Below are 17,550 nucleotides of genomic sequence, written 5' to 3'. Positions count from 1 at the left end.
ACTAATGGGTTTTGTGTAGAATACTGTACACCTTTGGGCTGTGAAAAGCTCAGCTGTGTGTGTGTGTGTGTGTGTGTGTGTGTGTGTGTGTGTGTGTGTGTGTGTGTGTGTGTGTGTGTGTGAAGAAATGCGCGAACTGTTACGGAGCGAATAAGACTTTGGCGAAAGAAATTTTCTGATGTGCTTGGTTTCAGCAACAGCTTTTCAGGACTGACTAGATGAATTCAGTTTTGCAGAAATGAAAACTTTTGCACAGATAAACAGATTAATTGGCAAAAAAAACCTCTTTCGGTATCACATCAAGTAGGGTGTTCACATATGACAGCAATGAAGAAGGAAGTTTAAATTTGGGGATTTTGTTGGTTTGAGAATATATTCATTTTGTTCTGCGGACTTCTCCTTCATTTTTGGATTAAAAGTGAAAGTTCAAACTTTATTCTTGACCTTGGAAATGGCAGTTGAAAAAACAATGCCATCAAAATGCCCATTCGGAAGCTGTTCTGGAGCTCCCAATCATATGAAAGCGTATGATATAGGCTCATCTTCATTATATTTTTGAAGACAACTCAAAGACAACTCAGGAAACATCCATTTGCTGATGAAGATCTTGTGATGTGATTGACAGCTACTAATTTGACTATGAGCGATTGTTTGTAAACTGCTTTTTCCAAGCTCAAGTACAAACCTTGAACCTCCATTTTACAGTTCTGGTTGAAATTACTGGCACCCCGGAATTTTAAGTACAGACTTTACAAGATATTCAGAAATAGATTCAAATTAACAATTTTTGTATGATCAGAACAATTTTAATAAAATGTCCAAGGTTACTGAACAAAAGAAAATTAAAAACAAAAAATACCCCAGACACAATTATCGGCATCCTTCATTAATATAAGGTTGCAAAACCTTTGGTAACAATGACGGCCTCTAAAAGTTTGTCGCAGCCTTCTACAAGCTTCTGCTGGTAGTTTCTGCCGCTCTTCCATTGCTCTGCGTTCAAGCTCTTTTAAGTTTGCAGGAGTCCTTTTTGCAATGGCAGATTTCAGGTATCTCCAAAGGTTTTCAATGGTATTTAGGTCAGGACACAATACTAGCCATTTTACAACAGTCCATCTTTTCCTTTTCAACCATTCTTTTGTGCTGCTGGATGTTTGCTCTTGGTCATTGTCCTGCTGAGGGGACCCAAGATCATCGCCTCAAACCTAGTTGCCTGACACTGGGTTACACATTTCTCTCTAAAATGCCCTGGTAATCTTCTGATTTCATCATTCCTTCCATTCATTCAATGGCCCCAGTACCAGAGGAAGCACAGCAGCCCCACAGCATGATAGAACCTCCGCCATGTTTTACTGTAGGTAGGGTGCTATTTTCCTTAGGGGCTTAATTTTGTCACCCATGAACAAACTGATGCACTGCGTTCCCAGAGAGCTCTACTTTGCTTTTCATCTGTCCATAGAACATTATCCCAGAAAGACTGTGGCTTGTCTATGATATGAAGGTTTTGCAAACATTAGTCTTGCCTTCTTAGCACCACGCCCTGGAAGCGTCTTGACAGTTTTATGACTGTGAAACTTCTTGATAACATTACGAACTGTTGAAACAGGGATTTCAAGATATCTTTGCCGATTGCCTCGTAGCCTCTGGAACTGTTATGTTTTTTGATAACAGCTTTCCTGATGCTCTCAGACAGCTCTCTTGTCTTCGCCATTGTGAAAAAATTGAGTAGAAACAATCAGCAAGTTTTTATACAGTAAAACCATCATTCATTGGTTGATTCAGGTCACACTGAAAATTAAGCACAGGTGAGTTTTATTTGTGTTTTATTTTGTTTGAGGAACTAATTTAAATCCATCAAAAACGTGCCAATAATTGTGTCACACGTACATTTTTTTGTCTGAATTTTTTATTTCACTGAATGAAAGCACTCTTTTTGTTGTTGTTGTCGCTCAGTAACTTTGGACATTTTATTGAATATTCTGATTATACAAAATTAGCTAATTTGCATTTATTTCTGAAGATTTTCTAAATTCTGTACTTAAAATTCAGGGGTTGCGGGTAATTTCAGCAAGGACGAAGTTTTGTAGATTCTGAATTATATCTTACACCACTGGCAACTTCCTTGAGACTTTTCATGAAGTCTAGGATTCAAAAAAGACTAAATTAGTTTGGTAAGATGGAAATATTTTGTGGGGCATGAATTGGCAATTGGTACTTTGAAAGTGCAAGCTGAGCTTAACTAACATTGACCAGAGTCTTTTACCCAATTAGAGCCACAGACCTGACAGACTAGACATTAGCTGGCAGGGTCAGGGTCAGGGTCTGGTCAAGTCAGGACAAGTCCGTTCAGGTCCAGGACAGACCAGCTGAGACCCGAATGAGCAGAACCGACAGAATAAAGGAGTCTTTGTTTGTTTCCCTCTCAAAATGGATGAGATAATCAAACAGCATTACATAAGGAGACTCCTCACACTGCATGTCTGTGAATTTGTTTAGGTTTGTGAGTAGTCTGCGTGTGTGCGTGTGTGTGCGTGTGTGTGTGTGTGTGTGTGTGTGTCTGCCAGTATTACCCGCTGGTAATTGGGGTGGCCTCCAGCTCCTCTGGTGAAGGGTGTGGATGGTCATAATGAGAGTAGTTTGGCTTGTCTCTCTATGTGTGTGTGTGTGTGTGTGTGTGTGTGTGTGTGTGTGTGTGTGTGTGTGTCCGAGTGTGTGTGTGTGTGTGTGTGTGTGTGTCTAAGTGTGTGTGTCAGACTGATTGTTCGGGGGGTGATGGTACCTCATGGCCAAGTGCTGTTAGCCTGTGTTGGCGAGCCGCCGACCCTCAGGCTTCGCCTTTTGTTTAACCCAAATCAGTTTGGAGAGGGGAAGCCACTAAACCACCCACAGACCCGGGGCACTCTGATTGGCCGTGACAGACTGTAAAGAGAATCCTGATTGGTTCTGACAGTTAGGGCACGCCAGCCAGTTTGGTGACCCAGACGGGAGGGAGAAGGGGAAAGGTTGGACACTGGCAGGCAAACAAACAAAAGCTCCTGTGGGAACAATATGTTCATTGTAGTTCTTAGTGAATACGGTTTAATGTAACTAATTACATAACCTGATATCAAATTACAATTCAGTCAGTAGAAATAACTCACAACTCACATTTTCAACACTGAGCCTTTAAGTACCGTCTAAATGAAAGGCTTTGGTTGCAGTTTCCACTATTTAAAAACCCAATGCCAGTTCTCAAAAAAAAACAGACATGACTTTGCATCAAACTCTGAGGGTTCAACGTTTAACAGCTAGCAAGTGGTTTAGGTTCAAAATTTTCATGGCAGTCGCTGTATTGGCCAAGAAGAGGGGCCAAAGTGGTGCCAGTCTTTAATTATGCATCACTTATAAAGTGCCCTTCCTGTCCAGGTGGGAGTGAGAAAGGTCAGAGAAAGGTCAAGAGTCACGGTAAGGGGACAGAACTGCATCCATCGTGTCCAGAGCCAATACTAGAAAACAGAGACGGGGTGTTTATAGACTCAAGTCGGATTTACGTTGAGTTTTGGATGCCTGATGCAACCCTTCATAGGACCATTGCATTTAGCCTTTGGAAGACTATAACTCAAGATAATCTTAATTGGCACTATTGGCAGCATTATCATAATATTTCATAATATTTTTGTGTTCATGTAAAATCTGTCTGTTCATTTGCACGTTTAGCCGGGTTAAGAGCTTTACAAGAGATTTGACTTCTCCTTGAGTTAAGTTAAGAACTAGTGCTTCCACAGTCCACATTGAACTGACGCTTTAAACTTCTCAGCGTCGCTTTGATTAATTTCACAATCCGCAACAAGTCCGGGACTAAAGGGCTGGATAAACTCCAAAGCGGACAAAGATACACATCCCGCTCTGCCGGTACTGTACCGGGCGCCTGTGCACACGGACGTGCTCGCGTACGTTTGGCCGCACGGACCCTTGCTGAGCCTCGGAAGCACGGACAGGTGGCGAGATGATTCAGGTGTGGGAGTTGAAAATGTCTCAGCTCGAGCGAAAAAGGTTGGTGCAAGGCAAGCGGGGAACAGCGTAAATGAAATGACAAAAAAACAAAAAACAAAACGCTTGCACACTGACTCCAAAAACACAAATGCACTCCAACAGACAACGTAGAGGAAAATAACAGCAGCTACATCTCCGAGCTGTCGCACACAAACGGTCAGTGCGCGCTGACAGACTGAGGTGTGTTTCATCTGAAGTGCGACTGGCCAACGGCCTCCGAGACGCCCCCCCCTCCGACAGTCGCGCCTATTTCACGCAGCAGCTGGCCAGGTGTGCGGGGTTACGTAGGGTCTCTTTTTCCATTCGCACAACCATTTCAGTCACCTGCTGTATCTCCAGACGAGCGCAACACTATGGATGACTGACAGAGAGAGGGGGGAGAGAGAGAGGAGCACAATCCTTTAAAAAAATAAATAAATACATTTTTGTGTTTCCTTAATTAATACGAAAAAAAATCTGTTGGCTGTTTGTGGCAATCAATCAATGCCCCTTAATAAAAAATCCGAGAGAGAAAAACATCTTCAGAGTGACTGGTGTCTGTATTTTCTGGTGGTGTGTGGGCATTAAACACACAGGAGGGAAAATGTAGTCGTGTTTATAGAAATGGCCGCACTGGGCGGACCACGGGTTCAGACGTGTGAATCCGGCTGAACGGGGATGAAGCAGAGAGAGGTCGAGCCTCTTTAACTCTTCCTTTACCGATTTCAGCCTCAGATACCTGAACCTCGAGAGAAACACACACACACACACACACCTCTTGTTCCCACACTCACTCATTCTAATGAATAAGACATGAAGCTTTTTTATCTTTACTCAACGCTGCTCATTAATGTGGATATAGGGAGGAAATGCACAGGTCCGCATTCGGCTCACGTTGAAAACCTCTGCATCCATTTTCCACCAGCCGCTCTCACTCATCTTTTTCCCTTTATTTCTCACCCTGACTTCCCATCTCCCGACCTCTTCTTCACCTCCCACGTTTCACTTTTCGTCCCCCTCTTTCTCCGCCCTCCTTGTCAGATAAATCCTTCCCCGTTTTCTTTTTCTTCCTCTGTCTCTGTCTTCTTTCCTCTGTCTCTCCTGTCTGTCCCTTTTTTCCTCCTTCCATCACATAAATCCTTTTCATTTATGAAGCCACAGGTGGTGGGATGGAGGAAGGATGTGTTGCCACGGAAACGCTCTCGGCCTCGCCGGAGTTGCTGTGGCGCTGCAAACCTGTGAAGATCTGCATCCGCACACGTTAACCACACATTCGAGCACAGAGGGACACGCACACCTAATAATAATGTGTTTATCTTTGTAGAACTGTGGTTTTATGAGATTAAAAAATGTGATACTGTGAAATGTCTGTGTGTCTGTGTGTGTGTTTGTGTGTGTGTGTGTGTGTGTGTGTGTGTGTGTGGACACGCTTTTCCTTTGTCTCTTTACATGCTGATGTTAAGGTGACCAGACAAATTAAATTTGACAGGTGTGTGTGTGTGTGTACAAGTGCATGCATACTGTACGTGTGCATCCATGCATCTACATTTAGACAGTTGTTCTCCTCCCTCGTGACCTGATTTTCGACAATCAATTAAAATTCAAGTGTGTAAGGATGTACTGTATGCATTTGTGCGTCTGTGTGTGTGTGTGTGTGTGTGTGTGTGTGAGAGTGTGTGTTTTCCACTCTTACACACACATGACCTTCCCATCTCCTTTGTTACACCCCGAGTGTTTAGAGTTTCATGAAAATGAAACCAAATTTGTCAGTTTGTATAGTTGTTGCTGCGCTCATTATTTTCTGTTTCTTTTTTAAAATTGTCAGAATATTTATGCATTTTATTTTGGACATTAAAAGATAAAAGTCATGAATCTCAGTGAAAACAGTGTTTTAAACGTCCTATTTTCAACTCAACCGTTCAGCAGATGAAGAAACAGCGTTTGGATGCCGCTCAATTTAGAAGATTAGAAACTACGTTCAAACTGGGGGATTTCACACCTCACGATTTACGTCCACTGACAGTGTAGAAAGTAGTGTGTCCTTCATGTAGCGAGGCAAAAATGAAGGTTGTGGAGGTTGGGGTGGTGGACGGACGCGTGGGGCGTCAGACCCTCACGCAGGGAACCGGAATTCGCATCCGGTCACGGACTTGCAATCGGGATCTTTTCACCGACTGTAATTACAGTGTTTCTCTAACCTTAACCAGGGGCTCTTTGTTGCTACACGTTGATGTTGCGGAGAGGGAGAAATTTTGGCAGAAACGCTGTTTGTGTCTGGAGATGAGGTTGTGTGGGGACTTGAAATCTCTGTCCAAATCCTTGTGAGCCAATCTGCTCAAGAATGTCGATATTTTTCGGATTTTGTTAAAATTGAATTAGCAGAGAGAGAGAGACAGGAAAGACGGGGAGAGAGAGGGCTGTGGCAGCAACGCTGTCCCCCCGCCCAGGAATTAAACCGTGGACGCTGTAGTAATGTGGTATGAGCCTTAACCATTTGGTCACCAGCGCGGTGGAGAATCTTGGCATTTTTCAGTGGAGATCTGTTAAAACGGAAATCTTATGCCTCATTGTATCTGGGGGGAGAGCTGACGCTGAGCTCACAGCGTCCGCTGGCAACGTTTTGTGTTTTCTCTTTCGCATTTGAAAAGCTCGAACCAGTCTTTTTTTTTGACAACAAAGGCGTCGAAATTTTCTCTCAATTAACCAATCAATTAATTGAGAAATCATTTTAGCTCATATTCTCTTTATTCTATTTTATTCTATCTTAAACAGTGAGGCAAAACACACGAGAAAACGGAATCACACAAACCAAATAAATCCACTAGTCTAATTATCTAATTATCTGTCTTCCTGCTGAACCTGGTGTGCTGCCATGACTGACGTGGGTGTGTTTTTTGTTTGTGCATCTGCGTGTGTGTGTGTTTTCACAGAGGGGTGTGATGGGTGGACTGAATGCTAACATGACAGTCTGCAGCAGAGCAGGGCCGGGGAGGAACGGGGAGCATGCACGGTCAGACGGAGAGGAGAGGGGAGCTCTTGCACGAGCATGAACTCAGTGACTCGCTCCAGGAAGGACACGCAGACACACAGACAGTCTAGCACCTATGCAACACACCAACAGGCACACACACACACACACACACACACACACACACACACACACTTTAAGGCACATAGGTGGAAAGCAAACGTACTGCGGCTCACGTTAAGGCAGAGAGACAGGTGCAAGCCTACGCACACACAAGAAGATATGCTCCTGTTCCGTCGTCCATCTTTTTTCCGCCTTTTGTCTCTATCACACACACACACACACACACACACACACACACACACACACACACACACACACACACACACACACACACACACGATGCCTCCGCCAGTGGTTCTCTATCGTTAACAATTTTAGTGAGATAAAGGTCAGCATCAGCAAACTCTTGTATGTTTATTTTCCCTCCATAAATCATATTATTCCATATTTTTCCCCTGGCTCCACCCCCGCCCCCCCAGTTTGAGAACCACTGGCCCGCATAGAACACACACAGGCACAAACATGTAAATTACTGTTCAAGGGCATCAGGGGTTTGAGAACTATGCCGGCTCAGCACCGCTAAAAGAAAAAAAAAAAAAAAAGCACACATACTCCTAATTGTTTTGTCTTTGAGCAGGAAGGACAGAAGCAGCCCGTCACTGACAGCCTGCTCATGAAGCTTCGCTGTCATACGACCTTCTCCACCTGCAGTGAAAACTCCTGGGCGGCGCCGCCGAGGTCGACCCACGGCGTCCTCCCTGACAGCTGTCGCACCTGTGAGTCAGAGCTGCAGCGAGGAACACCTGGGCGCTGACAATGACGGCGACGAGCGGGAGAAAAACACCGGCACAAAGGGGCGACACTCACTTCTCGGACGAGAAGGCCAGAACTATATGAAACTGGACATGCGTGATAACAAGTCATTTCGGGCTGTCATTTTCTCATACTGGAAACTGTGAAAAACAAACCAAAAAAAACGTAATTCTTGCATAATTTTCACCTGCAACACGTAACTTGTGTCCGCTGTTTTATGCCCGTTCCACAAAATGTTACTACACTGCATGTGTGAGGACATTTGCATCCCAGAGGAGGTTCAAACGCAGACCCGGGTGCAGTACGCGGCGCGTCCCCACGCACGAGCGCACAGCAGCACAAAGAGGGGCCAGCAGCTGGTCGGGTCGAGCCCGTTGGCCTGAACGCAGATCCAGGTGGGAGGATATTACAAATGAGATTAGGGTCACTGGGTTTCCCAACAAACGGGTTTATCTGGATGAGAAGCCTATTAGCCACCGCCGATTCCACTTTAGCGCTGTGAGAAAAAAGGTCCCGTCGCCACTCGCTCCCCAGGGTGGAAAAAAAAAAAAATCTTCGTTTTGCAAGTGGCTGTCCAGCTAATGGGGTTTCAGTCCGAAACAGCTTGAATCACGGTGACCGGGGCTGCCAGCGAAGATTGTCTTCATCATCGACTATTTGTTTAGTCTATCGAGCAGAGAAAGACCGAATGAAAAGTGGAAACCAGTAAATGTGTGCTAGTTCCATGGGATGAAACACTCAAAGGAAAAGATTGTTCGCATTTTCTTTGATTAGTTTGCTGTAAATTGATTAATTGATTAACCTAATAATCATCGATGACTGACTCTAGATATATGGGAGAATGTTGTTATCTAATCAGGATCCGGATCCCCAGCTTGGTTCCCAATATGCCACATGATTTACTCTTCTGTACTGTTACTTTTAAAATGACCCTGGAAGTTGGTGAAAATGTACTTTTTAAACATATTAGTTATTTCGTAGCTCACCACAGAAACAATCTGGCTAGGTTGCATTGTTTCACTCCGTTAGCGTAGCGCGCTCTATTTACAGTGTCGCTATTCTCACCATTTTATGCAAGATTATCTACTCCAATCACATTTTTATAGATTGTGGATATTTTCAGTCACCACCACGTTTGGCAATATTGGAAGATTTTGCAAAACCCCGCATCACATTCAGCGACAAAGTTTTTTTAAATTCCTGCTTTCTGCCATGTCTGAGCATGACAGCTACAGGATTGGTTCAAGTTAGAGAAAGATGGTGGTTTGGTTAACAAGAAAGAAAACGTTAATTGCGAGTGTTATCAGACCGAAACCGCCGATTCAAGAACGACAGAATGGACACGGCTGCAGTCTTTCCCTTTTGCTGTCACTCTGCTAACATGGTTGCACGTCACTGCCAGTTCCCCTGCTAACCGAGGCCCGTAATGGCTTCAGCGGTCCGACACGTGTGCACTTGCGGTAGTTTGGCGAGGCGCAGAGCAGCCATCGCTCCCGGCGGCCCCCCGTGTCCATCTCTCACTCTCCTGGAAGTCGAACGCATCTAACGCCTAACACACTCGGAGGATACGATGCCTTGTCTAAAATAACAGCAAATCGCTTTCTCTGCTTTCTGTTGGAGCATTAAACCAGACGGCGGTACAGTTGTCCCTTACACTACGAGTGTTGCTGGAGTTCTTTTGAACTCTCTTTTCCCATTCTCGGTGCAGCTTTTGAAGTTGTGCCCGAAAAACCCCTACTCCGCATTCTGCCGAACAACATTTTGAAAAAAACCCGAACAGGACCGCTCCCAAAATAATATCAGGATATTGACCGCAAATGATCTGCGAGGGGACAGACAGTACAACTTTGAAGACGGACTTTCTCCAAAACCGCCACAGACTCCTTCTGTCATTCAGGTTTGAGAGAAACCACTGATGTCTGCGCAGCCAGCGGTGCGTCAGCTGGAAATCAAACACACTACACAGCACAAGAAATCATTGTGCAGAAATAGTGACTACGCCAGTACAAATGATGATATCAACAAATTACAGCTGGTAATGATGCACTACACCCATTGCCAGTGGGGTTTGGACACACACACACACGGACACACACACACACACACACACATGCACGCACGCATTCATGCACGGTCAGTAGGCATTGAGCTGCCCGACTTGGCAAGGAACATCAGCACGTGCCAAAATCCAACCAGCATTTTGAGCCTTAATGAAATTCAAAGCGCGAAAACATTATGGCGGGAATATGAACACACTGTTCTGCCAGCCGGTGTCAACGGACGTGTGTGGTTTCCATGGAGACCAGGAGGAGGAAGACGAGAGAGGGGGGAACGGGTGCAGAGCCGCGTTCGCAACGCCGATAACCAAAACCATAGGCGTTTTTATTTACCACTGGGTGTGTGTGTTTTCATCGCAATGTAATAAAAGAAAAAGGCTGGTTCGGGTTGGTGGAGTCGCGGAGGGAGGATTCGGTTCCGAGATTGACCCGCGGCACACCAAAGATAATCTGTCAGCCGGCAGATCTGTGTCAGCAGGCCAGAGGAGGAGGAAGGGGAGAGGCTGCACATCCACGAGTTTCAGCGCCAAAAACGGGGGGAAACCATTACTCCATCAATCACCTATCTACCAGTTAAAAATGTGCGTGGGGGAGGGGAGGGACGGCGGCTGATCATCTGTATCAAAACACACGGAGGAAGGAGGAAGGAAGAAGGAGGAAGGAGGAGGGCTGCAAATGGCCACCGGAGAAAGAGCGGACAGGAAATGACTGACAGCATTCTGGTGGGCTGTCGTCAGTTCAGGGCAGTTGGCCTCGGTTGCCTGAGCATAATTCACAGATGTGGGGCAAGCTGCCGCCTCCACACTTCACCGGTGAAGCGAGAAAATGTGTGTGTGTGTGTGTATGGGTGGGGGGAGGAGGAGGGGTTAGCCCAAGGTTATTTTAAGGGGTCTGCGCCAGATCTGCCAACCTCTTTTTGTTAAATATCCACCTGGGTTTGAGCTGACAAGACCTCCCCCGCTGCAGCGGTGCTGAGCAGAGACGAAAATGCTCCTCAAGGGGAGCCGCAAAAAGCCCATATCGGCGCTCACATCTGAGTCTCAGACGATCATATGGTATTTTATTATTTTAATATCCCACGGTAATCCCTTCACACATTCAAATCTCCATCAGCGTGGCTCTACAGATGTCACTGACTGAAATATCTCAACTACTGCCGGACAGATTGCCCTGATTGTTGCATCGGGCGCGCATTCGCGTTCCCCTTGGGAGCGCCGGAAGCGCCAGGCTAAGTACGACCGGCGGCTAGCGCGTCTCTTACTGAGTCCCGAAAGTCTTATTTTCTTAAAACGAGTGGAAAAAAAAAAAAAATCTGCCCATGTGGCGAGAGAATTTCAACCCCTTTTTTTTCCACAGCAGATGAACTTGTTGTCTTCGTTCCAGTGCAGCAACCCGCATTGTTCTGTCTTATAAGAGGGGATCTGTAGCTGAAACTGGTTGGAAAAAGGTCTTACTGGAGGATGTGTTCACTGGCCCAGTAGTTTAAAAAAAGAAAATGGCTGGATAAGGCGGAGATTTCTCGAAATGCGAAGCGGACATGCTGTTTTCGCGGCCACCCCTCCGGCTGAGGGGCCACCCGGGGTGTTTCTGCGGGGGAGCGACGCGCTTTGCTCAAGGGCAGTTCATTAGATAAGACTCCGCCGGGGGGGGGTTGAACCCCGAAACCCTGGTCGACCGCGAGGGGCCAACACTCCCTAACTCTCGTCTCTTATTCTCCGGGAGCGTCAGTCCGATATCCTCGGGCGTTCCTGTGAAGGTTTATGGTTCCGACGCAAACATTCATTTTCATCTCTAAAGGAATAGTTCAGCATTCGGGGGAAACACACGTGCCGTCGGCGTGAGGGTGCGAGGCGACGAGCGGGAACTCCAGACATCCGTTGTTACACTCTGCTTTTAGTACCGGTCAAACAGACAAAAGATATAAAGTGTTGTCAGTGAGCTTTAGAGGTGAAGGTAGGATTTTTTTAAATCTTCGGACAGAGCCACGCTAGCTGCGCCCCCCCTGCCCCTGCTGCCAGTTGTTGTGCTAAGCTAAGATAACCGCCTGCTGGCAGTAGCTTCATATTTAATACACAGACATGAGAGAGTGGAACTGATCTTCTCATCGAACTCTCAAGAAAGCAAACTGGCAAATTTCCCCTAATCCCTTTAAGGGAGCAGCACGGGGCCTTTAAAAAAAAAGAAAAAAAAAAAGCGGTTAGATGGTCTCTTATCTGACATTCCTGCGAAGGCGTTGGGGAACAGCGTGGGAAGAAAAGACACCTGCCACTTAGAAAACGAAAAAAGAAGAGAAAAAAGACACACACACACACACACACACACACACACGCTCCAATCCCTTAAATCTCAGGGGGAAAGTGCAGCAGAGGCTGGTGACCGAACAGACATCATTTGGCTCAGATGTGCCGGTGACAGGGGGCATTTGTCTTGGATGTGGTCCGATGGCGTTGTGGATTTTTTTCGGTTTGTTTGTTTGTTTTCCTTCAGGAAGCTTCCAGATAAAAGACACACGATAAAAACATCTCTCTCTCTTTTTTTTTTTTTTGGGACTTCACCTCGCCATCGCACCCCATTAATTCCAGCCAGCGCCATGAAAAGAATCCGCCAGATTATATTAGATTATAACGCCAGACTGATTTCATCTCCCGCACGCTCCTGCATTATTAATGTGACGGTAACGTAGCCCGCCATGCGCAATGAATCTCAGACAAAGAGGCGCAGAAAGCGAGAGAGCGCCTCCGTGTCTTTTTCACTGTTTAGGCAAATGTTGTTTTTTCTCTCTCTGTGTATCAGAATGTCCGTTCAGATCCCGTCGTGAATTATTCATCAGCCCCCCCCCTCAGCCCTAATCCTCGCCTTTGTGTGGCTGTGGTGCCAGTGCGCCTCCAGGGATCCGGTCTCCAGCATCGGCCGGACGCCGTCGCAAATCTCGGTCATACCTCCTCCGATGTTCCTACGGTGGCCTGCGGCGCGTCCGCGGCCGACCACAGTGGCGGGATTTTTGGCCGGGACTGCCTGCTCAAACGTGGCCGCATCGGTGTCTGGATCGAGTTCGTTTAACCCTCCAGTGCTGTTTAATGACCGACAGCGTCCGCGACGACGAGCATGGAGCTGATCGTGACCTTATTGTATATTTATATCTCAAGATGTCTCTATGAAATCCCTACAACACTCTTCATTATATAGACTTACAGTAAGGGGTCTTACAATATTTGAATGAACGTCCCGCAGTGTGCCTGTGGGGTCCGAAGGGTCTACAGTGGCCCCATTGTTACCGACCCGCCGGTGTCTCTGTAATAGTCAGACGGACTCGGGTCTGTCTGCTCGTTTCTTTTGTCGTGACCCAATTTTGGTTTCTGCCGTTTCTGTGACCCAAGGCGTCTCCATCATATTTCTGCAGGGCCGTAGCGTTGGCTGGCGACCCCCCCTCGGTGGTTTAATCATGACGCTTGGGTCTCCGGGGCATCGGTGTAAAATCCCGATGAAATTTCGAAACTTCTTATGATAATCCGGCCGTATGATATCAAGGAGATATTTGCTCTAGTATCCATAAACACATTTTTTTAATTAACCCCATTTTTCTATGACAGGTTCGCCAAAAATTCTATTTATTTTGACTTGCTGAGACCGGAAAATGTCAGGACCGGTGAGGTGTGTTTGGAATAATGTCCCCAAAATGTACCAACCAATAGACCAAGTGCTTCCTAACCCACAATCCCAGCCTCACTGACCTCCTTTCTGGCTGCCCCTGTGGGAGTGTGTTTAGGCACCTCGAATTCACAGAGAGGACGCGCTGCTGCAGCAAAAAAAAAAAAAACCAAACAAACCCGAAGGAGAGGAGCAGTAAATGGGGACGCCTTTGCGTGATTCGAGTGCACGGCGACGGGCAGTTTCTTACCGTGGACAGACGGCGGGATCAAGTGCAGAGCCAGGACGCACGACAGCAGCACTGGTCTCCAGCATCCCGTGCAAAAGCTCGCCTCCTTGCCCTGCATCCTCGCCGAGCAACGATAGCCTAAGATGATCAGCGGCGGGGGGGTTGGAAAAAAAAAAAAAAAGAAAGAAAAGAAAGCCCCTGTTCTAACAATGGTAACACAGTTCAAAAGGTGTTGCAAAAAAGTAATCCGGACAAGTGAGTGCGTGGGTTTGCGTGCAGTCTAGACTCCAGCCTCCCTGCGCTTCTCCTCCATAGCCGCTCGGTCTCCGCTGTCTCCTCGTATCCGTTGCTCTCCCGCACGCTCGCTTCAGCTCGGCACACTGGAGTTGGTTACGGCTCCATCGCCACAGAGCAGCGGTCGGAGATGGCGAGGCGAGGGTGGGGTGGCGGAGGCGGAGGCGGGGGGTGCGCTTGCGGGCGCAGACGCACGCCGTGGCTCGGCTCGGCCTGGTTTGGGTTTGGCTCGGAGGGGATCGGTGCTTTGGGCACGGTGTGGCTGAGAGGGAAACAAACGCACGGCGGAGTGCAGCGCGCTCGGCAGCCTTCTCCTACTCATCATCTGGGGAGGGGAAAAAAGGATTGTTGATGCTCCCCTCTTCCTCCTCCCCCCATCCTCTTCATCCCTCCTCCCTTCCCTCCCTCACTCATTTTCCCAAGACATCCTTCCCCTCTCCATCCTTGCTTTCCCTAAAACTTTTCCTACTTTTTGGTCCTTCAAAGCCTCCACCTCTTTCTCTTCCTCAGACTTTTTGAACTCCTTCCTGTTTTCCAGACATTTCTCCTCCTTTTCCTCCTCACTCTCTTCATCTTCAAAGATTTTGTTTAACCTACTTTTCCTCTTTTCCCATGTTTCCCTATAGCCCTATTTCCATTTTATCTTTCCTTCCCCTAACCCTCTCTCCATCCTTCCCTTTCGTGAAACCTTTCTGTTTTACTCTACTTCCATCTCTTTCTCATCCTCAAACTTTTTGTTTCCTCCCTCTTTTCGAGAGACACCTCTCCTCCTCTTCCTCCCGGCTTTCTTCATTTTCCACGTTTCTTTAACCTCCCCAGAAAACATTTTACCATTTTCACCGTAACCTTCCTTTTTTCCTCCCACATCCTGATACTTCCCCCCATCCTTCCTCTCTTTCTCATTTCTTTCCATTTCTGCTCCCCCTCTACCGCCTCTCTCTCCTTCCAAAGACTCTTCCTTCCTCCTCCTCTCCATTCTTGCCTTTCCTAAAGAAAGTTTTCTACTTGCTCATCCTTCAAAGTGTCCACCTCTTACTTCCTCAAACGTTTTGTCCTCCTCCCTCTTTTCCAGACATTTATCTTCATCTTCTTCCTACTTTCTTCACCTTCCAAGACGTTTTCTCCTCTGAAATCCCCCCCCCCCTTTGCTCTTCCATCCTTCCTTTCCTTTCCCCCAAACTGTTCCTCCTCTACCTCCTCCCTTCCTCCTTTTCCCAAGATGCTTCCCCTCCATCCTTCCCTCTTCCTAAACCTGTTTTCTACATTCCCATTTCTTTCTCTTCCTCAGTCTTTTTCTCCTGTCCCCCCTTTCCAGAGACGTTCTTGTACTATTCTTTTTTACTTTCTTCTTCATCTTCCAAGATATTTTCAACCCCCTTTCCCCCCTTTTTACTTCCAGAAAACAAGATGTTTCCCCTTCTCCACATCTTTTCCTTCAATCCTCCCATCCTTTGCCACTCCACCCTTTCTTTCCTTTCACTAAAACCGTTCTTCTGCTTTTCCCTATACTGTTTTCCCTTCCATTCACATCCTTGCGCCTCCCTGGACATTTTGTCCTCCTCCCTCTTTTCCAGAGAAATTTCTCCTCTCCACTTTCTTTTCCATCTTTCAAGAATTTTAAAACCTCTCTTGTCTCTTTGTTCCTTCCAGAAAACATCCTTCCTCTCTCTTGCACCCTTCCCACATTTCCCTTCCCTTTTCTCCTCTCCTACCTCCTCCTCTTCCCTGCTATTCCTCTCTCCATCCTTTCCTTTCTTAAAATTCTTGCCTAGTTTTTTTGTCCTTCAAAACATGCCCATCTTTGCTCTTCCTCAAAATTTTTGTCCCCTCCCATCTTTCCCAGAGACACTTATCCTCCTTTTCTTCCTTATGCTTTGTTCTTCATCTCCCAACTTTTGACTTTTTACCTCCTTTTACCTCCAGAAACTTTTTGGTCCCGTCCTCTGCACCTTTCCTCCTGCTCTCTCCATCCTTACTTTGCTTTCTGTAAAAATGTTCCTCCTCTGCCTCCTCCCTTCGCTCATCCTAAAGACGCCTCCTCCTCTCTCCATCCTTTTTCCTGAAACACTTTTTTTTTTTTTCTTCCACTTCTTTCTCCTCCTCAGACATTTCTCCTCCTCTTCCTCCACACTTTCTTATTCATCTTCGAAGAGATTTAACCTACTTTTCCTTCCAGAAAACTTTGTCTTCTCCCCGGAACCTTTTTGAAGATGTTTCCCTAACTTTATCTCCTCTCTTCCCCTCTTCCATCCTCCTTTTCCCCATGTCTGTTCCTGCTCTACCACCACCACCTTTCTAGAGACACATTGCTCCTCATCTCCTTCTTCCTCCATCTCTATCCCGAGAATCCTTCTTTCATCTTCCTCCTCTTGGATTCAAACTTTTTCCTCCTACATTTCCTGACACTTTTTTCCATCTCTTTCACCTCCTCTCTTTCCCAAAACTTTGCCACTCCTCCTCCTCACCTCCCTCCCTCCCTCCCTGCTCCTTCTCAAAGCTTTCCGTCATTTTCCATTCATCTCTAAGTGTTGGATCTCAAAAGGAGCGCATACACTCTGGCCACCTCTCTTTTTTTTCCCAAGGAAGATTGGCCTATTTCAAAGGAGATTAATTTCCCATCATCTCTCTTTGCGTGTGTTGTGGAGGATGAGGCAGTTTGAGATTATGTAAAAAAAATAAAATAATAATAAGTGTGGTGTCTGATGCCGTCAAAACAACCAGCTTTGTTTAATGGTGTGACACAGAGAAGCAAACAAAAGGGGGGCATCGGGGGAGAGGAGGCATTCAGAGGGTGGGGGGGGTCCGGATGAAAAGGGGTGGGGGGTATTGGAGGGGTAAATGGGGGGATACACATGGTGATGAATGCCCAAGGGCCCCGGGGGTAATGATGGTGGTGGGGGTCGTGGGCATTCTTCCACACACACACACACAAAAAAAAAAAAAAAAGCATAAAGGAAGAGAGAGGCGCTGAGCAACAGGAGATGTTTTGTGTGGATACGTGTGTGCGTCTGTATCTGCAATTGGTTGTTTATGTGTACATGTGCACGTGGAAGCAGCAGCAATGCCGGGTTGAAATTTCAAAAGAAATCCAAAGGTCTAGAGAAACAGAAAATGTGTTCAGTGATTTGGGAAAAGTAGGTCACGAGGACAACCTGGCGGCTTCCATTGAAATAATATAAAATATGGTCCCTTTCCGGCGGAGACATGTTTTGTTCACTGTATGAACAATGTGTATCCTGTGCAAAAAGTACTGTCAAAAATCTCTCGGTCTTTCCGTCTGCCTCTCTCTCTCTCTGGCTCGTGCACAGACCCAAACAACCATTGGATTATTGGTTCACAGTCACACTGACAACCTCCCTGCTCATTTCTGCTTTTATATGATCTTATTGGATGACGGGTTTGTAGCTGTTCCACTGTATGATATTAACATTAGCTGACAGCAATGTTGGACAGAGGAACAATAACAAAAG

The 17,550-nt window shown here is 46.4% G+C and overlaps 1 protein-coding gene across 8 annotated transcripts in view; it reads right to left on the bottom strand.

Annotated features, from left to right (window-relative positions):
* The window catches only part of cspg5a (chondroitin sulfate proteoglycan 5a), a 61,416-nt gene extending 47,095 nt beyond the window's left edge, over nt 1-14,321 (bottom strand). For all 8 annotated transcript variants that reach the window (XM_040116892.1, XM_040116894.1, XM_040116896.1 and 5 more), the window contains exon 1: nt 13,808-14,321. In XM_040116892.1, the coding sequence (XP_039972826.1) occupies nt 13,808-13,904 (97 nt within the window). In that variant the 5' untranslated portion in view covers nt 13,905-14,321. The remainder of the gene's footprint in view (nt 1-13,807) is intronic.
* Nucleotides 14,322-17,550: the final 3,229 nt, after the last annotated feature.

The sequence above is a fragment of the Xiphias gladius genome, chromosome 22 (genome assembly GCF_016859285.1).
Source record: "Xiphias gladius isolate SHS-SW01 ecotype Sanya breed wild chromosome 22, ASM1685928v1, whole genome shotgun sequence".
Lineage (NCBI taxonomy): Eukaryota > Metazoa > Chordata > Actinopteri > Istiophoriformes > Xiphiidae > Xiphias > Xiphias gladius.
Note: the sequence above shows the minus strand (reverse complement) of the source record. Positions and strands in the feature narration are given on the sequence as shown.